The sequence below is a fragment of the Prinia subflava genome, unplaced genomic scaffold, assembly GCF_021018805.1.
Source record: "Prinia subflava isolate CZ2003 ecotype Zambia unplaced genomic scaffold, Cam_Psub_1.2 scaffold_72_NEW, whole genome shotgun sequence".
Classification (NCBI taxonomy): Eukaryota; Metazoa; Chordata; class Aves; order Passeriformes; family Cisticolidae; genus Prinia; species Prinia subflava.
In genome coordinates, this window is record NW_026961079.1 from 119,973 (window position 1) to 142,552 (window position 22,580).

Below are 22,580 nucleotides of genomic sequence, written 5' to 3' on the forward strand. Positions count from 1 at the left end.
TTCCCCCCAGCCCTCTACCCCGTCAGCTCAATCAATATCCCCCAGCTCCCCCAAAGGCACGATTGCAACAGAAAGACCCAAACACTCCGGCCCTGAAGCGAAAATCGTGGAATTTCCGCCGATTTCCACCCCATTTTCCACCCCGGGCCAGTCTCTCCACCGACCCCCTCACGTTTTTCCCGCCTTTTCCCTGCCCGCGGGGCACGCCGGGAGTTGTAGTTCTCCCGCGCCGCTAAGCGAGACGCACCCGCAGAGGTTTTTGCGGCAGCGGCTTTTGCGACGGCGATGCCGTAAAGCGCGGGGTGTTGACAGCAGCCGGCGGAGCAGGAAGTGAGTGAGGATAAACCGGGATAAACCGGGGTAACCGGGATAACCGGGATCGCCGGGATCGCGAGGGTCAGCCGGGATCGCCGGGGTCGGGGGTGAGGGGCGGCGGAGCGTCGGCGGAGAGCTGGGGACTGACGGTGCCTTGTGGGGTGCTCTGGGAGGGGGGAAAGGGGCGACTGGGCCTCGTGAGGGGCGGGGGACACCGGGATCTTCTGGGGGGCTCTGAGGCGGGTTGGGGCATTAAAGGGGGCTCGGAAGGGCTCGTGGGAGGCCCGGAGGGGAGCGGGGGCTCAGCTCAGGGCCGGGGTCCCCCCGTGTTCCCCCAGCTGGGCCCGGCGGGACGCGGAGCCATGAGCCGAGCGAGGAGGGTCCCGGGCCGGGGCGCCGCCATGGCCAGGCAGGTGCGTGTGACCTCCGGGACCCCTGCCCTGGATCCCGGGGGTCCCATCCCGCGGGGTCCCACCCTCCCCTCCGCCACTTTCGGGGATCCCCTGCTCTGGATCCGGGGGGAATCCCCTCCTCCGGATCCCAGGATCGCCCCGCTCCCCCCTCAGCGCTGTCGCCGCCCCTCAGATGGGGCTGCTGGCGGATCCCGGCGCGGGGGGGAGCCCGGGGGATGCCGGCGGTGACGGGGACGCGGCGCTGGAGGCTGAGCTGATGCTGCTGCTGGGGGGCCGGGAGGCGCCGGAGGGTGGAGACCCCTCCCCTCCCTCCCAGCGAGGTAAATCCCCTTGCCCGGACCCCCTCGAACGGGGATCAGCTCCCCCCAAAACGGGTTTGTGACCCCCCTGTTCCCCCCAGCTCTGGCAGCAGTCGAGACCCTGGCCCAGCTCTGCCTCCAGGACCCCCTGGAGGAGGAGGAGGAGGAAGAGGAGGAAGGGGAGGAAGATCTGGAGAATGAGGAGGAGCTGCTGGTGAGGGGGGACCAGGGGAGGTCCTCAGCCTGGAGAAGGGGATCCCTGCCCCGAGCAAGGGCTGATTCCCGGGATCCCTGAGCAGGCAGAGCTGCAGGAGGTGCTCGAGGAGGGGCCTGGGAGCGCGGCCGTGGCGGAGACCCCACAGGTACGGCCTGGGCCACTGCAGCCCCGATCCAGGGCTGATCCCAGCCCCGATCCAGGGCTGATCCCAGCCCCGATCCAGGGCTGATCCCAGCCCCGATCCAGGGCGGATCCCAGCCCCGATCCAGGGCTGATCCCAGCCCTGATCCAGGGCTGATCCAGGGCGGATCCCAGGGCCGATCCCAGCCCCGATCCAGGGCTGATCCCAGCCCTGATCCAGGGCTGATCCCAGCCCTGATCCAGGGCGGATCCCAGCCCCGATCCAGGGCGGATCCCAGCCCCGATCCAGGGCGGATCCCAGCCCCAATCCAGGGCCGATCCCAGCCCCAATCCAGGGCCGATCCCAGCCCCGATCCCAGGGCCGATCCAGGGCCGATCCAGGGCGGATCCCAGGGCTGATCCCAGGGCCGATCCAGGGCGGATCCCAGCCCCGATCCCAGGGCGGATCCCAGCCCCGATCCAGGGCGGATCCCAGCCCCGATCCAGGGCGGATCCCAGGGCGGATCCCAGCCCCGATCCAGGGCTGATCCAAGCCCCGATCCAGGGCGGATCCCAGGGCGGATCCCAGGGCGGATCCCAGCCCCGATCCAGGGCTGATCCAAGCCCCGATCCAGGGCGGATCCCAGGGCAGATCTCAGCCCCGATCCCAGGGCGGATCCCAGGGCGGATCCCAGCCCCGATCCAGGGCGGATCCCAGCCCCGATCCAGGGCGGATCCCAGGGCGGATCCCAGGGCGGATCCCAGGGAGTATCCCAGGGCAGATCTCAGCCCCGATCCCAGGGCAGATCTCAGCCCCGATCCCAGGGCGGATCCCAGGGCGGATCCCAGGGCCGATCCAGGGCCGATCCAGGGCCGATGCCGGTGCTCCGGTGTTCCCGCAGGCGCCTGCAGGTGGCGGGGCGCTGCTGGCGGAGCTGGCGGAGCGGGCGGAGCTCTACCGGGCGGCCCTGGAGAACGCAGCCAAGGAGAACGGCAACGGGGCCCGGCTCCGGCGCCTCCAGCGTGGCCTCAAGGTGAGCCCCGGTGCCTGAAACTGGGGCTTTGGCCGCTCTGGCCAGACCTGATCCCTCTGCTCTGAAAACTCTCGGGAAAACCTTGGGTTCATGCTGGTTTTCCCAGTACTGAGCAGCTTGTCACAATTCTGAACCCTGTTTGACACAGTTTTGCCTGAGTCTGAGCAGTTTTACCGTTTTTTCCAGTTCTGAGCCCAGTTTTATCTCACTTTGTCCAGCGCTGACCAGTTTCATTCCAATGAAATTCCATTCCATTCCATTCCATTCCATTCCATTCCATTCCATTCCATTCCATTCCATTCCATTCCATTCTGAGCCCTGTCTTACCCCATTTTCTGATTGCAGATCCCTGTTTTACCTCATTCTTCCCAACTCTGCCCCCATTTCACCCCATTCCTGCAGATTTTCACCGTTTTCCCGTTCCCCTGTTCCCCCAGACCCTGGAGCAGATGCTGGACTCCGTCCGGAGCGGGAAGCGAATCGACGAGGCCGAGATTCCGCCCCCGGTGGCTCTGGGGAAGGGCGGGGGGGCCCCCGGGCCGCCGCCCCCCGTGAGCCCTGAGCCCCCAGTGCAGCCTCCCACCCCTCCACAGCCGCCCCCAGCCCCGGATCCCTGCCCGGTGCCCAGCTCGGTGCCCAGCCCGGTGCCCAGCTTGGTGCCCAGCCCGGTGCCCAGCTCGGTGCCCAGCTCAGTGCCCAGCTCGGTGCCCTGCCCGGTGCCCAGCCCGGTGCCCAGCCCGGTGCCCAGCTTGGTGCCCAGCTCGGTCCCCAGCCCGGTGCCCAGCTCGGTGCCCAGCTCGGTGCCCAGCCCGGTGCCCAGCCCGGTGCCGGCGCTCCGCCTGCGGCTGCAGGAGCTGCAGAAGGAAGCGCTGGCGGCCAAACGCCGCGGGGACACGGCCACGGCCCTCGGGCACTTCCGGGCGGCCAAGGTACGCCCGGGATTGCCGGAATCCCCCCCAGATCCCTCTGCTCCTGGGCCCTGCCGCCCTGCCCGAATTTCTGTTGTCCTGCGGTTTTCCAGAGGCTGGAGGCGCAGCTGGAGGCGCTGGAGCGAGGCCGCGTTCTGCCAGCCCCAGGTGAGACCCCATCCTGATGGGAAGAGTCTGAGCCCCTGGTTTGGGGGCCCTGCAGGTCCGGGTGGGATCTGGCTGCTCCCTTCCTGCAGATCCACAGCCGGAGGGGCCGAAGGCTCCACTCCCGAGGGATTCACCGGCGAGGGATCCACTGGACACCAGCCCAGCCCCTCCCGCTGCAGGTCAGCTCTGGTTGCTCCCTGGGCAGGGGGAATGGGGAGGAAAAGGGGGGTTCTTGGGAATTTCCCGTTTCTCCCTCCCCAGAGCCACCCCGGGCGCCGCGGGACGTGCGGGAGGCGCTGGAGCAGCGCATGGAGCGGTACCGGGCGGCCGCGGCCCAGGCCAAGGACAGCGGGGACGCCAGGAAGGCACGGATGCACGAGAGGATCGTCAAGGTGGGAGAGCTGCATCCCAGAACAGTGATCCCAATCCCAGACCAGTGATCCCAGTCCCAGAACTGTGATCCCAATCCCAGACCAGTGATCCCAGTCCCAGACCAGCGATCCCAGTCCCAGAACTGTGATCCCAATCCCAGACCAGTGATCCCAGTCCCAGATCAGTGATCCCAGTCCCAAACCAGTGATCCCAGTCCCAGACCAGTGATCCCAGTCCCAGAACCGTGATCCCAGTCCAGGCACAGCGATCCCAGTCCAGGCACAGCGATCCCAGTCCTGCCTTGGGGGGAGCCCAGTCCTGGTGCGGGTGCTCCCGATCCCAGAACAGTCATCCCGGTGGTGCCGTGGTGATCCTGGTCCTAGTCTCCCCACAGTGACACCAGCCCCGCTCTGTGGGTGATCCCAGTCTGGCCCCAGTGCTCCCAGTCCCCCTTTGGGTGCCCCCTGACGCCCCTGTGTCCCCCCAGCAATACCAGGCCGCCATCAGTGCTCACAGCGCCGGCAGAACGGTGGATCTCTCGGAGCTGCCGGTTCCCCCGGGTACGTTCCTGCTTCCTAATCCATGGGGGGACACGATGGGGCCGGGAAGCTCTAATTCCCACCGGGATCCCCCCCCTTTTCCAGGCTTTCCCCCCATCCAGGGCACGGAGATCCCGTCGGAGCCAAGCATTTCTGGGATGCTGGAGGCGGCCTTGAGGCTGACAGGGCCGGAGCAGGAGGAACAGGAGGAGGAGGAGGAGGAGGAAAAGGGGGACACCAAGGCGGCCAAGGTGGGATTTGGGGGTCATGGCAATTTGTGGTGGGGGCAGGACCCCGAGTGGGACGTTCCCAGTGGTTCTTACCAACACCATCATCCCACGGCTGCAGGTCCAGCCCAGCGCTCCTCCCGCAGCCCCTCCCAAACAGCCCCGGAATTCCCACCCGGCTCCCAAACCTGCTGGAAAAGGTACAGGGGGGACTGGGGGTACGGGGGGTGAGGGGAGCACCAGCACGGGCTGGCTGGGGGCGCCCTGACCCCCTCCCAGCCCAGCAGCAGCTGGAGTTCCTGGAGCTGCGGCGGAGGCAGCTGGCGCAGGCCGCGCTCCGGGCCAAGCGCCGCAACGACCTGGAGGGGGCCAAGCTGCTGCTGCGCCGGGCCAAAGGCGTCGAGGGGCTCATCGGGGCCGCCCGCGGGGGGCTCCCCGTGGACATCGCCCAGGTGAGGGGGCCGCCCGTGTGTCCGGCCGAGGATGCCCTCCCAGAGCCCGTCCCCTCGGGGATCTCGCTCCTCGGATCCCACAGGATCCCAAATCCCTGCCACAGGTCCCGGAGGTGCCCCTGGACGGGGCAGAGTTCGAGCTGGGGCCAGGCAGGGGGGTCCCGATGCCCCCCGAGGTCTCCAAGACCTTCCTGCAGCTGGCGGGGGCCCTTCGGAAGCAGCACCAGGTGAGGCTGAAACCCCAAGAAATAGGGGGCCACCAAAAAAGAGGGGGAATCAACCCCAAAAAACATGGTAGTATCTCAAAAACGCGGGGGAGTATCCCCAAGAATTGAGGGGACTGGGGGAGCACCCCAAGGAGGGGGGCTCCAGGATATTAGATGGATATGGAAAACTTCCTTCTCTTTCTCCTTTTCCCTGTCTCCTTTTTCCTCTTTTTCTTCTTTTTTTCTCTTTATTTCTCTTCCTTTTCCCTTTTCTCCTTTTCATTTATCTTCCTTAATTCTTTCTTTTCCTCTTCCTTCTCTTTTTTTGCCCTCTCTCTCATTCTTTCCCTTCCTCCTCCTCCCCTTCCTCCCGTTCCTGTTTCTCCCCCAGATGTGTCTCACCTATTCCCGACAGTTCGCTCACCTGGGGAACATCTCAGAGACCACCAGGTGAGGTCTGGCGTGGGGGGTGGATAGGATCTTCCTCCTCCTTTGTGGAAGAGGAGGCTGATCCTGGGGGGAATCCCGGGGTGGGGGTGTCACCTGTCCAGGTGTGTCCCCCCAGGTGTGAGGCACTGGCCGAGGAATGCCGGCGGCACATGGAGACCCTGCGGAGGGAGCACAGCCGAGGGGGGCCCCCCCCAAAGCCCCGCTACGAGCAGAGGACCTTCAGTGTCATCAAGTGAGGGGGGGCTCACCTGGGAGGGAAAGGTGTGGGGCACTTCCGGGGTGGGAGCACACCTGGAGTGGGGGCGGCACACCTGGCTGGGGGGTGTTTGATCTGGGCAGGGTCTGACAGGTTCCCTCCCCTGTAGGATGTTCCCAGAGCTGAGCAGCAGCGACCTGGAGCTGGGAATAGAGAGAGGGATCGGCCTCCCAGTGCCTGCAGGTGAGAGACTGGGGGAACTGGGAGCTGGGCACAGGGCCTGGGGCAGGTGCAGCTGCACACCTGGTGCCCTGTGTCCCCCCCACCATGTCCCCCCAGGTGTGGCCCCTGGTGACCTGGACACCTTCGTGCGCTTCGAGTTCCCCCACCCCAGTGCGGTGAGTGCAGGCCCGGTGACCCCCCGGTGACCCCCGTGTCCCCCCCGCCCTGTCCCCGCTTGGGACCCCCGTGTTGTCCCTGACTGTCCCCCGCAGGAGGAGGCGCAGAGGGACAAGACCGCTGTGGTGAAGAACACGGATTGTCCTGGTAATCCTGGGAGCCGCGGGGGTGTGGGGGGCGTCACGGCGCTGGGGGGGCCCCGGGGCTGCCGCTGACCCCCCTCCCTCTCCCCAGAATTCCGGGCACGGTTCCGGCTGCGGCTGCTCCGGGGCCACCGGGGGCTGCGGAGGCTCCTGAGCTCCCGCGGGATCAAGTTCGAGGTGACCCAGAAAGGGTACGGGGGGAATTTGGGGAGAGGGAGGAGGGAATAACATCGGAAACCTCAGGGAAAACCCCGCAGGAGATACGGGAGATGTTGGGAATAACTGGGGGAGTGACGTGGGAAATGTGGAAGATGCAGAGAATAGGAAAAGTGGCATAGGAAACATGGAAAGCACAGAAAACAGGGAAAACGGCACAGGAATTGTGAAAAATAGAATGGGAAGTACAGAGAAAAATAAAATGTGGAAAATAACACAGCACATAAAATAGTACAGGAAAGAGAAATACAGGGAAGCGCATAGAAAACAGGGAACGCGAGCTGGAAAATCCACACGTGTCCGGGTAAAGAGGTGCCAGAGGGGTGAAGGGTGACTGAAGTGCAGCAATTCCCGATTGTTTCGGGACGTTCACGGGGCGGGGGTTCACACCCCCTGCTGCTGGGATCGCGGCTGGCTCCAGGCCATCCCGACCCCTCGGCCTGACCCGCAGGGGGCTGTTCCGGCCGGAGCGGGCTCTGGGCTCGGCGCAGCTGCGGCTCGAGGGGCTGGAAGGGTCCTGCGAACTCCGGGAGCAGCTGGAGGTGAGGGGGGGCCCTTCCCGCTGGCATTCCCGAGCCTTCCCGGTGGTCCCAGCTGTGCCTCTTCCCCGACCCTGGCGGTTCCTGGTGGTCCCCGTGTCCCACTCCCAGCGCTTCCGAGCTTCCCCCCTGCTCCCAGCGCTTCCCAGGACATTCCCCACCGCGGCATCCCTCCCGTCCCCGCCGTGCCCACCGTGTCCGCCGTTCCCGGTGTCCGCAGCTGCTGGACGGGCGGCGCCGCACGGGCGGGCGCCTGGAGGTGTGGGTGCGGATCCGGGAGCCGCTGGGCGCGCAGCGGCAGCTGGAGCCGCGCTCCGAGCGCTGGCTGGTGCTGGAGGCGGCGGCCGAGGCCACGGTGAGTGCCGGGAGCGCTCCGGGAACGCTCCGGGGACGCTCCGGGGACGCTCCGGGAGCGCTCCGGGAGCCCGCGGGCTCGGCCCCGGGCCGGGGAGGGATCAGCCGGGCTAACCCAGAGCTCCTCCTGCTCAGGTCGCCGTTCCCAAACCGAGCGCGGCGGCCCCGAAGGATGGGAACAACAGGTGAGGGGCGGGAGAGGACTGGGATTGGGGAACACCGGGAATTCCAGGGGGGATCGGATTATCATTACGGGGCAAGAGAGTTGGGGTGGGAATGTGGCTGGGAATTGGGGGTGGGAAGCTCTGGGACCTCCTCCAACGTCCCGGGGCCGCTCCGGGTTTTTCGTGGGTCTCCCTCCCCCCGATCCCTCTTCCCAGATCCGTCCCGACACTCCCGAGCCTCAACCTGCTGCTGTTTGACCGCGAGCGGCTGGAGCGGAAGGTGAGGGGGCGGCGGCGGCGCTTTGGGGGTGCAGAGAAGCCCGGGGAAGGCCCGGAGATGCCCCTGACACCCCCGTTTGTCGCCCCCCGTCCCCCCAGATGGTTCCGCTGGGCCGCGCCGGGCGCCCGGTGCCCGCCGAGCTGCGGCAGCAGCACCAGGAGCTGCTCCGGCGCATCCAGGGGCTGCGGGCGCGGCTGCAGGGGGGGGACCCCCACTTCCGCAAGGGTGAGAGGGGCTCGGCTGCCCTGGGACCCCAAATTCTCCTTTGTCTTGGTCTCTCCCGCTGTGTTATCCCGGTGTATCCCATTTCTTCCCGCTTCCAGAGTACGCGGAGCACCTGGAGCGGCACCTGCGGCTCTACACGGAAGCTGCCCGGCGCCTCGGCACCCAGGGAGAGCGGGTGAGACCCGAGCCCGGGACCCCTGAGCGCGGGGGACACCCCCAGACCCTCCTGGGCCCTCCCCAGTCCTGGTGTCCCGCCCCAGGAATCCTGGACCAACCCCAAACCTCGGGAATTCCCAATTTCTGGTGCCCCCTAAATTCGTGCTGTACCCCCCCAAATCCTGCTGCCCCCCAAATTCCTGATGACCTTTCAAACCCTCCCCAGCCCCCCCAAATCCTGGTGCTCAAAAATCCCTCAGAATCCTGGGCTCCCCCAAACCTTGGAGACTCCCAACTCTGGTGATCCCCCAATTCTTGGTGCCCTCACAATTTGTGTTCCCCCCAAGTTCCTGTTGGCCCCCCCACCCTGGTGACTCCCAAATTCCTGATGTGACCCCCAAACTCCTGCTGTCCCCCAACCCTGACACCCCCCTAATTCCTGCTGTCCCCCAACCCTGGTGTCTCCCCTGTGGGTGCTGTTTTGGGGCCTCCCCTGATTTCCCCCCGACAGGAGGCTGCCAAGGAGGCTCTGTACAAGCGGAACCTGGTGGAGAGTGAGGTGAGGACCCCGCGGGGTGACCCCCGGCTCCCCTTCCCCCTCACCGCTCCCTCACCGCCCTCTTCTCTTCCAGCTCCAAAAGCTCCGTGGATGATTTCCCCTGCCTTGCCCTCCCCTCCCGGGGCTGGGACCACGTGGGGTTCTGGGGAGGCTCAGAGGACCCCCCCTGCTTTGGGGGGCTCTGGGGACCCCCGCCCTCCATGCCCACTGTGACAATCACAGGGATCAGAGCTGCTACATCCCCCCCCGGCCCCCCGGGGTGACACTGGCTCCCACTGACAGGGTGACACCGACCCCCCCACTGACAGGGTGACACCGACCCCCCCAATGACAGGGTGACACCGACCCTCCCCACTGACAGGGTGACACCGACCCCCCCAATGACAGGGTGACACTGACCCCCCCCAATGACAGGGTGACACCGACTCCCCCCCAATGACAGGGTGACACCGACTCCCCCCCAATGACAGGGTGACACCGACTCCCCCCCAATGACAGGGTGACACCGACCCCCCCCAATGACAGGGTGACACCGACTCCTCCCCACCGAGGTCCGCGTGTCCCCCCAAGCACTTTTTCCCCACCCCCCGTGTCCCCCCACCAAAGCGGATCCCCCCCAAGTGCCTGTAGGGGAGGGGCTGTTCCGGGCGCTTTCACAAATTATAAAGTTTTTAAGAAGAAAAACGCGGATTTTGGTGACTCCCGATGCGCCCCATCCTCGCTGCGTCCCCGAGGTGTCAATCACGGCAGCGGCCCCGCCCACTCCCGGGGCCGCCCCCGCCGCTGCCTCGTCTCCATGGCAACCCCGCCAGAATGGACGGGCGCGGGCAGCAGCCAATCACATTGCAGCTGCCGAGTTTCCATTGGTCGTATCGCCGCGTGGAGGCGGGGGGCATTGGGGATTGACGGATGGTCCAGCCAATGAGGTGCGCGGGCCGTGCGGCAGCGACCACTGGGAGCACGGTGTGGGCGGGGCGGCGGCGGCGTGCGGGGCGCCGGAAGCAGCCGGTCCGGGAAAATGGCGCCGAGCTCGAAAGCGGAGCGGGGCGGCCCCGGGGGGAAACGGGGGGCGGCCGGGGGCGCTGGGCCCGGGGCCGCACCCCGAGGCCGCCGCGAGCACCTCGTGAGGCAGCTCGACCGCGTCCGGGTGAGCGGAGGAGCTGAGGGGACGGTGGGGGACAGAGGGAGGGGGTTCCGAGGGGGCCCTGAGGTGGGATGTGAGGGGGGTCTCTGTGAGGGGACCCTGAGGGAGGGATGGGGGCGCTGAGGGGACACTGGTCTGGGATATGGCGAGGGCCCCTGCGGGAGGAAGGAGGGACGCTGAGGGAGATGCCGATGTGGTGGAGGGTCCCTGAGGGTGTCCCGAGCTGGGGCGTCCTGTGTGGGGGGCGGAGGGGTTGGGGGTGCGGGGGCAGCCCTGAGCCGGGGGTGTTCCCTGAGGGATCGGAGCTCACGGGCTGAGGGGCTGCGGTGGGCGATGTGGGACCCCTCTCGTACACCCCCAGCTCAGGGGCAGCTCCCCCGGCTGTGGGGGGTGTTGGGGTCTTCGGGGGCCCCTGAGCCGGCAGTGCCCCCCGGCTCAGCTCTGCCCTGGCTTTTGAGGGGTGTTGGGAAGTTCTGGAGGGTGTTGGGGGGTCCCTGTCCCCCCCGTGCTGCCCCAGCTCGGTTGGCAGCTCCTCCTGGCTGTGAGCGTCTGTGGGGAGGGTTAGAGGGGTCCCTGACCCTCCCGTGCCCCCCCAGCTCAACTCTCCCCCGCCTTGGGGAGCGTTGGGGGGTCCCTGACCCCCCCGCGCCCCCCAGCTCAGTGGGCAGCTCTCCCCCCGGCTGTTCCGGAAGCTTCCGCCGCGCGTCTGCGTCACCCTCAAGAGCATCGTGGACGAGGAGTTTCTGTGGGCGGGGTGAGGGGGGACCCCGGCCCCGGGGAGACGCGGGGGTCCCCAGCTCTGCGGGGGGACCCTGACCCTGCCGGGGCCCTGAGGTGACCCCCGCTGTGTGTGTCCCCCCATTCCTTGTGTCCCTTCCTCACCTCCCTGGCCTGCCTTGGTGTCCCCGTGTCCCCTTGTGTCCCCTCGTGTCCCCCCAGCCACATCTTCCTGGGCTTCTCCAAGTGCGGCCGCTACGTCCTGTCCTACACCAGCAGCTCCGGGGACGACGACTTCTCCTTCTACCTGTACCACCTGTACTGGTGGGAGTTCAACGTGCACAGCAAGCTGCGCCTGGTAGGGGACACCTGGGGACACGGGGGACACCGCGGGGGACACCCCTGGGGACTCCCCGCCCACTCCCGGCCCCTCCCAGGTGCGCCAGGTGCGGCTGTTCCAGGACGAGGAGATTTACAGCGACCTTTACCTGACCGTGTGCGAGTGGCCGGGGGACAGCGACAAGGTCATCGTCTTCGGCTTCAAGTGGGTGGCACCCCGGGCCCCCCGCCGTGCCCCGGCCCGAGCCCCGGTGACACCTCCCTGTCCCCCGTGTCCCCAGCACGCGCTCGGCGCCGGGGCTGCAGGTGAACATGATGCTGATGAGCGACGAGAACCACCGGGACATCTACGTGAGCGCCGTGGCCGTGCCCCCGCCGCGGCACTGCCCCGCCTGCCGCCGCGCCGCCGCGGCCCCCGGTGAGCCCCCCGGTGAGCCCCCGGTGACACCAGGGCTGCCCCGCGGGGCCCGGTGAGCCCCTGCCCCCGGTGACACCAGGGCTGCCCCGCGGGGCCCGGTGAGCCCCCGCCCCCGGTGACACCGGGGCTGCCCTGCTGGGCCCGGTGAGCCCCCGGTGACACCGGGGCTGCCCCGCAGGGCCCGGTGAGCCCCCGGTGACACCAGGGCTGCCCCGCGGGGCCCGGTGAGCCCCCGGTGACACCAGGGCTGCCCCGCGGGGCCCGGTGAGCCCCCGGTGACACCGGGGCTGCCCTGCTGGGCCCGGTGAGCCCCCGGTGACACCAGGGCTGCCCCGCGGGGCCCGGTGAGCCCCCCGGTGAGCCCCCGGTGACACCAGGGCTGCCCCGCGGGGCCCGGTGAGCCCCCCGGTGAGCCCCCGGTGACACCAGGGCTGCCCTGCCGGGCCCGGTGAGCCCCCGTCCCCGGTGACACCGGGGCTGCCCCGCCGGGCCCACAGCGAGGCGGGGCTCTTGTGGGGGGCAGGTCTGGGGGTTCCCCGGTTCCTCACCTGCCCCCCGCGCCCCCAGGTGAGGCGCCCCCCCGCCTGCCTGCGCCACGGCTTCCTGCTGCACACCAAGTTCCAGGTGGTGTACCCGTTCCCCACCTTCCAGCCCGCCTTCCAGCTGCGCAAGGACCACGTCGTGCTGCTCAACACCAGCTTCTCCCTCGTGGCCTGCGCCATCGCCGTGCACCCCGCGGGTACCCCAGGACCCCCCTGCGCCCCCAGAGCCCCCCCAGAGCCCCCCCCAGGACTGCCCAAACCCACAAAGAGCTCCCAGAGCCCTCCATGGGAACCTGTGGGACCCCTGTAAATCCCCCGGGGCCTCTCAGCGCCCCCCAGGCCCCCCTTGACCCCTGCACCCCCCACAGGCGACAGCAGCTCCCAGCAGATCCTCTACGAGCGCCGGAACGTTCCAGGCCCCCACCGGAGGGGGGGAAAACGCCGCCCCGCAGCTCCCCGAGGGGCTGGAGGGGGCTGCGGGGCCCCCCCTGGCCGCGCAGCCCCCCCCAGGAGCCCCCCAAAGCCCAGACCTCCCCCCTGCGTCCCCCTCCCCGGCCGTGGCCAAGGCCAAGGAGTTTGTGGCCGACCTGTTCCGGCGGGCTCAGGGCGCAGGGGGAGGGTCCGGGGGGGCTCACAGGGAGGGGGGGGAGGACCCCCCACCCTCCTGCCAGGGGCCGCCCCCCGAGACTCCCCCCGCAGTGCCCGGCAGCCCCCCAGGGGAGCCACAGCCCCCCGGGACCCCCCCGGAGCCCGGCTACGTCAACTACACCAAACTGCGCTATGTGCTGGAGCCTGGGGAGCCCCCCGAGGGTGAGTGCGGGGCGGGGGTGCCCTCCATGGGGGGCTGGGCTCCCCCTGTTCCTGGGGCGCCCCCCTGACCCCTGACTCCCCCCAGACCTGGAGGATGACAAGATCTCGCTGCCCTTTGTGGTGACCGACCTGAGCGGCCGCAGCCTGAGGCCGCTGCGGGACCGAGCCACGGCCCAGGTGGGGCTCAGGGCCCCCCCAGATCCCCGGGGGACCCCTAGGAGCCCGTGGGGGGTTGGGCAGAGCCCCGGTGACCCCCCGGGCCCCCCCAGGGGCAGTACCTGACGGTGGAGCAGCTCACGCTGGACTTTGAGTACGTCATTAACGAGGTGATTCGCAACGACGCCGCCTGGTCCCGCCAGTTCTGCTCCTTCAGCGACTACGACATCGTCATCCTCGAGGTGCCGAGCCCCCTGAGCCCACCCGGAGCCCCCAGAACCCCGGGGTGCCCCCAGTTCTCAGTGCCCCCCACGCCAGCTTTTCTGTGTCCTGTGTCACCACCATGCATCCCGAAGGTGCAGGACCCCCTGACACCCCTGGGATACCCCGAAAACCCACCCAGGACTCGCCCAGACCCCCGTGGGACCCCCTGAACGGGGGGATCGCCCTCACCCCGATTTGTGCCTCCAGGTGTGCCCCGAGACCAACCAGGTGGTGATAAACATCGGGCTGCTGCTGCTGGCCTTCCCCTCCCCTGACGAGGAGGGGCAGCTCCGGTGAGAGGGGTGGGACTGGGGTGGGACTGGGGTGGGACTGGGGCGGCCCCAGAGCTCCCTCGGGACCCCCGGCGCTGACCCCGCCCTTGCCAGGCCCAGGACGTACCACACGAGCCTCAAGGTGGCCTGGGACCTCAACAGCGGCACCTTCACCACCGTGGGTGTGGGGGACCTCACCGAGGTCAAGGGGCAGACCAGGTGAGGAGGGGGGAGGGATGTGGCTGGGACGGTGCTTAGGGGAGCTGGAGGTGATTGGGGGGACTGGCAGGGGAGTTTGCAGATCTGAGGTGAATTTTGGTGGGCCGTGGGTGAGCATTGGGTCTTGAGGATTTGGAGGTTCTGGGCGGTGATTTGGGGGGTCTGGGGGTGATTGGTGATGCTCAGGTGGGTTTGGGGGGGGCTGGTTGCATTCTTGGGGGCCCCCTGCAGCAGTTCGTGGTCCTGGAGGGGCTCAGGGACCGTCCCCAGCCCCGCTGTCACCCACCCCGAGCGCCCCCAAACCCCCCCGAGCCCCCCTTCGGCAGCGGCTGCACTTGGGGTGCCCCAAATGCTGCAGGGCCACTGTGCCCGTGGGGACCCCGGAGTCCCTTTGGGGGGGCCCGGGGGTCCCCCCAGCCCCCCAACGTGCCGTGGCAGTGGCAGCGTGTGGAGCTCCTACCGCAAGGGCTGCGTGGACACCGTGATGCGCTGGCTCGTCCCCGAGGGGCCCGGCCGCGGCGTGCACAGGATGACCAACGAGGCCCTGCACAAGGGTGGGGCTCCGGGGGATCAGAGGGGGCTCCGTGGTGGGGAGGGGTCCCTGCAGGGGCTGGGGGCATCCTGGGGTGGCCAGAGGAGGGGCTGGGGGTTCCAGGGGGGTCCCTGGCGGGGACCAGGGGCAGTCCCAGGAGTGTCCAGGGGGGTGGGGGGCAGGATCCAGAGCTCCCAGGGAGGCTGGGTGAGTTTGGGGAGGGGTCCTGGGGGGTCGGGGGGGTTTTCTGCCTGGGTTTGGGGGTCTGCCCCTCACCATCGCTGCCTCCCCCCCAAGGCTGTTCCCTGAAGGTTCTGGCGGACAACGAGCGCTACACCTGGATCGTGCTGTGACCCCGGGATCCTTCTGGAGATGGACACAGACCCAAGCCCCTCTTTGGGGCCTTTTTTTTCCTTTTGATTTTTTTTTTGTTCTTTTTGCCATTCAGTGTTTTATCGGGGGTGGGGAGGGGTCCCCTGGACCTCCAATTCCCCTCCCCAAAATTAAATTACCATTTCCACATTTTGGCCCTTTGATTCACTGGGATTTGGGGCTCGTCCTGGGGTTTGGAGGGCAGGTTCCGGGCAGGGATTTGGGGTGAATCCCTGCATTTTGGGTTGAGCCCTGTTTGCTGTGGGTGACTCTGGGGTTTGCCCCCAGCTGGCACAGGCAGAGCCGGGCAAACACCGCAGTTGGTTTTTATTCCTTTTACAAAGAAGCTACAAAAGGTAAAAAACAGCGTCTGCAAGGAAGGGGAGGGGCAGGGGGAGCGGGGGGAGGATGGGGGGACCCCAACCCACCCCCGAACCCCCCCCCAAATTCCAGGTTTGGCTTAATTTCCACACGGGCGGCCACGGACACGGCCCCTCCCCCCGGGGGGGCACAAAGCACAAAATGATCGAAAACGCCAAAATCTAATACGGGGGGGAGGGGCGAAGCGCGGGGGGGGGCCGGGGGGGCCCGACATGCGGGGGGAGGGGGCGTAAGGCAGCGGGGGAGGAGGTTTGGCACTGCAGGGGGGGAGGGGGCAGCGGCCAGGGGTCCCCACGGTCTTTGTTCACCTCCCCCCCGCCCCCCCGGCTTCCCCTTCCTCCCCCCCAAAGGGTCCCCACCCCCCCGGGGGGAGGGGCCATCCCCAAGTCCTGCGGGTCCCTTTCCCCCGCCGGGGGGGCCGGGGGGGCTTTGGCACGGTCCCGGCGTCGCTTAAGGCACATTGTCCCCCCCGGGGAGGCGCGGGGGGCTCAGCTCGAGGGCAGGGCCTGCACAAAGAGCCCGCGGGGGTCGGCCCGGGGCAGCTTGGCCGGGGGAGGCTCCAGGGCGGGCTCCAGGGGGGGCTCCAGGGAATCAGGGGGGCCCTCGGCCCCCCCGAGCCCCAGTTCTGCCGGCAGCTCCTCATCACTCTCCTCCTCCTCCTCCTCCTCCTCGTCTGTGGGGGAGGAACAGTGTGGGGAGGGGGGTGGGGTGACCCTCCCAGTGCCCCCCCACAAAAAACCAGTCGTGGTGGGGGGCTGCCATCTCTAGGTTCCAGAATTGAACCTCCCAATTAACACACCAGCCCAAAATTAACCCCTGCCTCAGAATTAACCCCTCCCCATCCGGAATTACCCTCTCCCAAAGTTACTGCCCCCCATCACGGGTGAGGGGGGCTCCACCTTGCTGGGGCCGTGCAGGGATGGGGGTGTCACTCACCTTTGTCAGGGTCCTGCGAGTTCAGGGAGCTGGTCAGGTTGGCAAACTGGGGGAAGGGGACGAAAGGAGCGGGGGGTCAAGTTTGGGGATGTTTCCTGGAGGCTGAGGGTTGCTCCCCCTAAACATCCCCCGGACCCCTCTAACAGCCCCCCCGTGCCCACGACAGTGATGGGACACGTGCCCTGAGCTGCACCCCAGGTGACAGAGGTGAGAGCTCCCCACACCTGCCCCGAGCCCCCCGGCAGCCCCCCTGTGCCCACCTCGCCCATGACGGCGATGGGGCAGGTGCCCCGGGCCCGCGCCACGCGCTGCTCCACCAGGTAGTACATGTACTCGTCGTAGAGCAGGCGGATCAGGTGGAAGGAGCCGAAGCTGGCGGCGCTGCGCAGGGTCAGGTCCCGGATCACCATCGAGCTGGGGGGGCACGGCGGGGTCAGCGGGTCTGGGGGCCGGGGGAGGCGTGCAGAAGGGTCGTGGGGGCAGCGGGGGGGGCCTGGGGGCTTCCAGGAGGCTCTGGGAGCACTGGGAGTGTCCGCGGGGCCACAGGGGGCTGGCAGGGGAGGTCGGGGTGTCTGTGGGATTGATCCCCTGCGGGATGTCGGGCTCTTTCTGGGGGCTCCTCACCTGTAGAAGGACCACTTGAGCAGGAAGAGCTTGGCGGCGCGGGGCAGCCCGGGCGTGCCCAGGTGCGGGCGCAGGACACGGCCCACGACGGCGTCCAGCCAGGCCGCCCACTGCTCCAGAGAGTGCTGCTGCCCCAGCGTGGCCTTGAAATCCTGCTCCAGGCGCTGCACCACGCGCGCCTCGCAGCGGCACACCCAGGCCGCCTGCTCCTGCGGGGCGGGGCACCGGGTGGAATCTGGAACGGGGGCACGACCCCCGGCCCACCCCCGGCCCACCCCCGGCCCTGCCCCAGCTCCGCACACCCCGGGCATCCAGGGAGGGCCTCTGGGCCAGGGAGCAGCTCTAGGGACGGGGCCGGCCCAGCCTCCCAAGCCCCGTTTGGGGTCCCCCCAGACCTGGACGTTGGCGAAGTCGACGCGGTTGAGGTCGCTGAGCATCTGGCTGATCTGGGCCGTGTTCTGCAGCACGGCCCGGGCTGCCTGTGCCAGGTGGTTCAGGGACGTGTAGCGCCGCAGGGTCTGCGCAAAGGCCCCGGCCGCTGCTGCCTGCGGGCAAACTGCGGGCTCAGGGGGGCACTGGGCACCCTCAGAACCCCTCCAGAGCCCCCCAGAGCTTGGCACAGCACCCCAAAACCCCCCAGACCCACCATGACCCCCTGAAGCTCCCAAAACACCCCAGGGCCCACCATGACCACACTCCAGGCCGCTTCACCCCATGGTCCCCTCCTAAGGCTCCTCCACAGGCCCCTCAAACCCCAGAACTTCCCCCCAAACCCTCCCGAGGCCCCCAGGACCCACCCCCCAACTCCCCTAAAATCCAGCACAACCCCCCCAACCCCAACACTGAGACTCTCAGACCTCCCATAGACCCCTCAAACCCCACTGTGCTCCCCACGTTTTCCCCCCACAGTCCCCTCAAACACCTCAAAGCCTCCGTAACCCCCCCAAATGCCCCAGAGCCCCCCAGAGCCCACCTTGACTCGGACCATCTCCTCGGGCATGCTGACCATGGCATTTCCCAACCAGCTCTCCAGGCTCTTGGCGAAGTTCCGGATCGCCTGGGTCAAGGCACCTGGAAAGGGGAGCAAAAGAGGGATTTGGGGTGCTGAGAGACCTTAGAGGGGCCACAATGAACTTTCAGGGGTCTGGGTGAGGGTTTGGGGGGGTGTAGATTCTCCCTGGGAGCTTTTGAGGAAAGCTGGGTCCCACTGGAGGCCGTTCTGGGTTGGGAAGGTTCTTGGGGGTTTTTGGGGGTCCATGCTGGGTTTGAGGGGTTTGGGGGGGTCTGGGGGATTTGGGGGCTCACTGGGGATGGGGCGCAGCACGTCGGGCACCAGGATCTCCACCAGTCCCTGGTACAGGGTGTGGTCGCAGTCGCGCACCCAGCGCAGGACGGGCTCGTGCCGGGCCAGCAGCAGCAGCCGCCGCCGGGGCAGGCGCCGCTCCGCCTCCTCCTGCCTGCAGAACGGGGGGCCGGGGTCACCCCAAAACCTGGGAGGACCCCCAGCAGCCCCAGAGCACCCCCACATACCACTCCAGCAGCCACAAAGCCATTTGCACCCCACATCCTGGGGACCCCAAAATCCCAGGGGTCTCAGACACCCCATGTCGGGAGGAACCCCCACGTCCTCAGCACTCCCACACCCACGGGACCCCTAAATCTTGCTGTTCCCCATGTCCCCTCCATGTCCCCCGGGGTCCCCCCAGCCCGCAGAACCCCCCAGTTTGGAGGCCCCCTCCACTCACGCATCGGTCTCACTGCTACAGCGCCAGAAGCTTTTCCAGAGCGTCTCCACCAGTGAGAACTGGAGGTTGATCATCACATCCACGATGGCCTTGGGGGGCACAGGGGGGTCAGGGGGGTCCCAGGATGCGGGGAGGGGGTGGTTTTGGGGCCCAGGGGGGTTCCCACCTCGCAGTGCTCCCGGTAGAGCTGCTGGAACATGCGCAGATCCTCGGCCCCTGCGCCCTCGGGGAGCCCCTTCCCCTGCACGTCGATCTCGGGGAACTCTGGCAGCGTGCGGGAGGCGTCTGCGGGGATCCAGGGGTCAGGGGGGCTCCCCAAAATCGGGGAGAAAGGGGTGCACAGCGGTGGGGATGCTCACCCAGGAACTGCTGGTACTGCTGCACTTGGGCGCTGATGTCGGGGACGCCGGGGGGGGCCGGTCCTGACGACACCCCGTTGGTGACCCCCCCCTCCACCTTCTGCACGGGTTTGAGGCTGTGGGGGGCGGGAAGAGGGTGAGGACCTGCGGGGTTTGGGGGGCTCGGAGGGGGGTGCTGCGCGGCCCTCACCGCTGTTTCTGGGCGAAGGGCTGCTGGCGCATGGCCAGGTGCTGCTGGTCCTCCACGAGCCGCAGCAGCGGCGACCCCGCCTTGATGCGCAGCCCGTAGTAGTGGTACTTGGAGTTCCCCCTGCAGGGCGGGAGCAGGGGGGGATTAGGGGCGCTGGGACCCCCCGGGCGCTTCGGGGGTCTCCCCTGAGCGCGGGGCGCGCTGCAATGGCGCAGTCCGACCTGCAGGGGCGCTGCGCTCACTGCGGGGGCTCACGGCGCGTTTTGGGGGTGATTTTGGCGTTTTTGGGGCTCTGACCTGGTGCCGAGGCGCCGCGTGCGCAGCCCCATGAACACGGAGCGGATGAGCTTCCCGAAGGAGGCGGCGTTGACGGGCTCCAGCTTGTGGCCCTGGCAGTGCAGCAGGTAGTGGCAGTACAGAGCGCTGCGGGGCAAACTCACCCCCTCGGCCGTCTCGTAGTTGTCCAGCAGCCACTGCACCTGCGGGGGGCAAAAGGGGGGGTCACCCGCACCCCAAAAACCCCCTGGACCCCGCCCTTCCCACCTGTGCCCCGTCCAGAGCGCCCAAACCCCGCCCTCAGTGCCACACCCGCCCCCTTCCCCCGAGCCCTTTTCTGACGGGTTTTGCCCTGAAATACTGAGGGGTGGCAGGAATTACTGTGACGAGTCACGGGTGGTGTTCACGGGGAAGGGATGTCCCCGCGGCCAAAGCGCTGGGTTTCCTTCCCAAAATCTCAGCACTTCCCTCACACATCTCCATTTTTCATCCTCTATTTCCCATTCTCCTCCAGATATTTTTTCCCGAATCTCTCTTCTTCCTCCAAAATGTATTTTCCCCAAATCTCCCATTTTGCCCCAACTCTCGAACTAAGCTCCCGACCCTCCTTTTTTTCCTTTCCCACATGCCCCCTTTTCCCCCTCCCAAACCTCCTGCCTTCCCCCCAAAACCCTCGGGCGAAGGCTCCCCCCAGGACAGCCATGCCCCCTCCTCTCCCCAGGACAGCCGTGCCCCCTCCTCTCCCCAGGACAGCCGTGCCCCCTCCTCTCCCCGACCCCGGCCCGGTGCCCCCCGCGCCGGGCTCTCACCGTGGCGGGGGAGGCGCGGGTGGTGTGGGCGTAGGCCGCGCTGCCGCCCCCCATGTACCCCCCCTGGATGACGTAGGTGCCTCCGCCGGGGGTCCCGGAGCCGCCCTGCGCTGGGGGCGCGGGGGGGCTCCCCAGGATCTGTCCTCCCGCCACGTACATGGGCACGGGGGCGCTGGCGGGGGCGGCCTGCGAGCTGGCCGGGGGAGGGGGCGGCGGGGGCGGGCTGGGCTGCACCGCGGCCCCCCCGGCCCCCTCGAAGTAGCCCCCCGAGTTCTGCCCGAACAGCGGCGTCTCGGCGAAGGGGAACGAGCCCGAGCGGCTGCGGGGGAAAAGCACAGGACGGGGCGGGGGGGGGGGGTCAGCGAGCCCTGGAGACCCCCCCGAGGGGCCGCGGGGGTGGCCGGGGGGGCACTCACATGGCGCCGGGGGGGTACGAGCCGTCCCCTCCCTCCACGTAGGGCACAGGGGCGGGGAACACGTGCTGCACCGGCGGCAGCTGCTGCACCTGGGGGACACACACACACACCGGGGGGGTCAGCGGGGGGCACCCCCCAACACCCCCCGTCCCCCCCGAACGGCCCCCGCTCACCTCCTGGGGGGGGCCGGGCTTGGGGGCAGCCGTGGCGCTGGGGGCTGGGGAGCGCTGGGGGCACAGGGAGGGCACCCCCGGTTCAGCTCTCGGGGCGCTTGGCAGCCCCGGTTTAACCCTTTTCAGCACCACTTTAACCCGTTTCAGACCCCTTTTGCCCCATTCCAGACCAGTCCATCCCATCTCACTCTCGTTTTCTTCCAATTCTCACGTTTTTCATCCGATTTTGCCCCATTCCACCCCAGCTTTATCCCAAATTTATCCTAATTCATCCCATATCACCTTGTTCCAGCCCCATTCCAACTCTATTTCTGTATACTTTGGGCCAGATCAGCTGAATTTTACCCCATTCCAGCCCATTTCACCCCCCTCCCCTCACATTTGACCCCATTTCTGCCCATTTTGGGCAACTGTAGCAAATTTTTACCCCCTCCCAGCCCACTTTAACCACATTTCACTCCGCTCCATTCCCGATTTCGACCCAGTTTTCCCCTGGTTTTCGCACCTGCTGCCCCCCGGGGCTGGGCCCGGGCTGGGGGGGCGCGGGGGGGGCGGGGCTGCCCTCGGCGCCCTCCGGGGGCCGCAGCCCCTCTGCTTTGGGAACAAAAACGGCACATTCGGGTCAGACTTTCGTCCTCCCCCCGTTCTGGGGTCACCCCCAAAAGCAGGGGGTGAGGGCAGGGCGGGCTTTTGGGGCGAGCCGCGGTGGGTTTGGGGTGCTCACCCGCCACGGTGACCACGATGAACTGCTGGGCGGGGGGCGCGGGCGCGGGGGTCGTCGGGGGGGGCGCCCCGGAGGCGGGGCCTCCCGGCAGCTCCGCCCCAAAAGGGGCGGTGCCGGCGGGGGGCGGTGCCGAGGGCGGTGGCTGCTGCGGCTGTGACGTCGTCGCTGTCAGCTCGGTGACGAAGGAGGGTTGGGTCGCCATGGTGACGGCTGGGGAGTGACGTCACGGTGATAGGTGACGTCAGTGCAGGACGGACGTCACCGAGGAAAAAAGAGCTGATGCTACCCCAGCACGTAACATCCCGCGTGACGTCACAAGACAACGCCCCAGGGATGCCCGCAAGTGACGTCACGACTCGTTTGTGACATCACCGCGAGTAAGGGGGCGTGTCCAGCCGCGATCAGCGCGCCCACATTGGCTCCCGCCCCCCGCCCCGCCTCCCCATTGGCCCGCCCGCCCGCCAATCGCGCGGGGTCCTCAAGCCCCGCCCCCCGCCCAGGCCCGCTGCCCCCCCCCCCGCTCCCCCCTTCACCCCCCCCCGCCGCCATTTTGGCGGCGCCGCTCGGACCCACCTGCCCGCGGCCGCCGCCGGGGCCCCGCGCGGGCTCCGCCTGCCCCCGGTGCCGCGGCTGCTGCTGCCGGCGGGGCCCGACGGAGCGGGGGGCGGCCGCGGCAGGGGCCGGGCCGGGCCGGAGCGCGGTCGCCACGGTGACCGTGGCTATGGCGGCCTCCCTGGTCCCTCACCGGGGCAACTGTTGCTACCCGCCTCGGCGGCGGGCGGAGCCCACCGCATAGGTCCCGCCCCCATCCCCTATTGGTTACAATTCTCCGCCGACCTGCGCTGGTTGGTTAAGCCACGCGTCGCTCTTCACAAGCCCCGCCTCTCCATCGTCTGATTGGTTTTTCCGTACGTCTATCAGCACTTCCTGAGGGAGGTGGGGAGGGCGGGGCCATGAGGGGAGCTGGCGCAATTCTATTGGTCGGAGCGGCTGCCGATCAGCGCGAGGGGTGAGCGCGCCGGGGGCCGCGGGGGCTGCCGGGAGATGTGGTCCCTGGCGGCAGAGGTGCCTGTGACGTCAAGGAGGCGTGACGCCATCGCTGGGCGCTTTTCACGGCATTCCTCCTTAGCTGGCGCTGCCGGGGGGTGTAATTAGCGCTGTGATGGGGAGAACGGGCGGTTCAATTGGAGGAATGAAACGGGGGTCCAGCC

At 68.2% G+C, this 22,580-nt stretch overlaps 3 protein-coding genes across 12 annotated transcripts; 2 read left to right on the top strand and 1 right to left on the bottom strand.

Moving 5' to 3' along the window:
* The first annotated feature begins 251 nt into the window (after positions 1 to 251).
* On the top strand, positions 252 to 9,186 carry CC2D1A (coiled-coil and C2 domain containing 1A). Of its 8 annotated transcripts, XM_063389205.1 has the most exons (30): positions 252 to 330; positions 654 to 728; positions 901 to 1,048; positions 1,129 to 1,241; positions 1,327 to 1,389; positions 2,267 to 2,398; positions 2,836 to 3,148; positions 3,221 to 3,327; positions 3,420 to 3,474; positions 3,564 to 3,653; positions 3,736 to 3,866; positions 4,334 to 4,406; positions 4,491 to 4,636; positions 4,734 to 4,812; positions 4,892 to 5,064; positions 5,169 to 5,291; positions 5,662 to 5,720; positions 5,836 to 5,952; positions 6,086 to 6,159; positions 6,256 to 6,314; positions 6,411 to 6,462; positions 6,550 to 6,649; positions 7,126 to 7,216; positions 7,353 to 7,568; positions 7,703 to 7,752; positions 7,948 to 8,011; positions 8,110 to 8,236; positions 8,335 to 8,411; positions 8,904 to 8,951; positions 9,025 to 9,186. In XM_063389205.1, exons 2-30 carry the CDS (start codon positions 678 to 680, stop codon positions 9,043 to 9,045), a joined length of 2,952 nt encoding a protein of 983 aa, XP_063245275.1. In that variant the 5' UTR covers positions 252 to 330; positions 654 to 677; the 3' UTR covers positions 9,046 to 9,186. The 8 variants fall into 8 exon arrangements, with proteins under 8 accessions (XP_063245275.1, XP_063245271.1, XP_063245276.1 ...); XM_063389201.1 differs by having other exon boundaries at positions 2,836 to 3,327; XM_063389206.1 differs by having other exon boundaries at positions 2,836 to 3,327; positions 7,434 to 7,568.
* Positions 9,187 to 9,930: 744 nt separating this feature from the next.
* Positions 9,931 to 14,886, top strand: DCAF15 (DDB1 and CUL4 associated factor 15). The gene is given in 14 exon segments (XM_063389224.1): positions 9,931 to 10,098; positions 10,752 to 10,849; positions 11,035 to 11,170; positions 11,250 to 11,356; positions 11,433 to 11,573; positions 12,142 to 12,308; positions 12,480 to 12,541; positions 12,543 to 12,921; positions 13,007 to 13,098; positions 13,191 to 13,319; positions 13,549 to 13,634; positions 13,728 to 13,832; positions 14,271 to 14,386; positions 14,662 to 14,886. Coding segments are annotated over 14 exon segments (1,803 nt in total). The 5' UTR covers positions 9,931 to 9,969; the 3' UTR covers positions 14,718 to 14,886.
* A 585-nt stretch (positions 14,887 to 15,471) lies between these two features.
* Positions 15,472 to 22,156, bottom strand: RFX1 (regulatory factor X1). Of its 3 annotated transcripts, none has more exons than XM_063389210.1 (18): positions 21,943 to 22,156; positions 21,370 to 21,579; positions 21,151 to 21,236; positions 20,646 to 20,699; positions 20,473 to 20,561; positions 20,057 to 20,375; positions 19,269 to 19,450; positions 18,972 to 19,091; positions 18,782 to 18,897; positions 18,589 to 18,707; positions 18,423 to 18,511; positions 17,983 to 18,134; positions 17,651 to 17,748; positions 17,073 to 17,222; positions 16,678 to 16,886; positions 16,314 to 16,467; positions 16,054 to 16,099; positions 15,472 to 15,790 (listed from the first exon to the last, which is right to left on the bottom strand). In XM_063389210.1, the coding sequence occupies exons 2-18, from the start codon at positions 21,569 to 21,571 to the stop codon at positions 15,606 to 15,608; spliced, it is 2,370 nt and encodes a 789-aa protein (XP_063245280.1). In that variant the 5' UTR covers positions 21,572 to 21,579; positions 21,943 to 22,156; the 3' UTR covers positions 15,472 to 15,605. The 3 variants fall into 3 exon arrangements, with proteins under 3 accessions (XP_063245280.1, XP_063245279.1, XP_063245281.1); XM_063389209.1 differs by having other exon boundaries at positions 21,151 to 21,239; XM_063389211.1 differs by lacking the exon at positions 20,646 to 20,699 and having other exon boundaries at positions 21,151 to 21,239; positions 21,943 to 22,155.
* Positions 22,157 to 22,580: the final 424 nt, after the last annotated feature.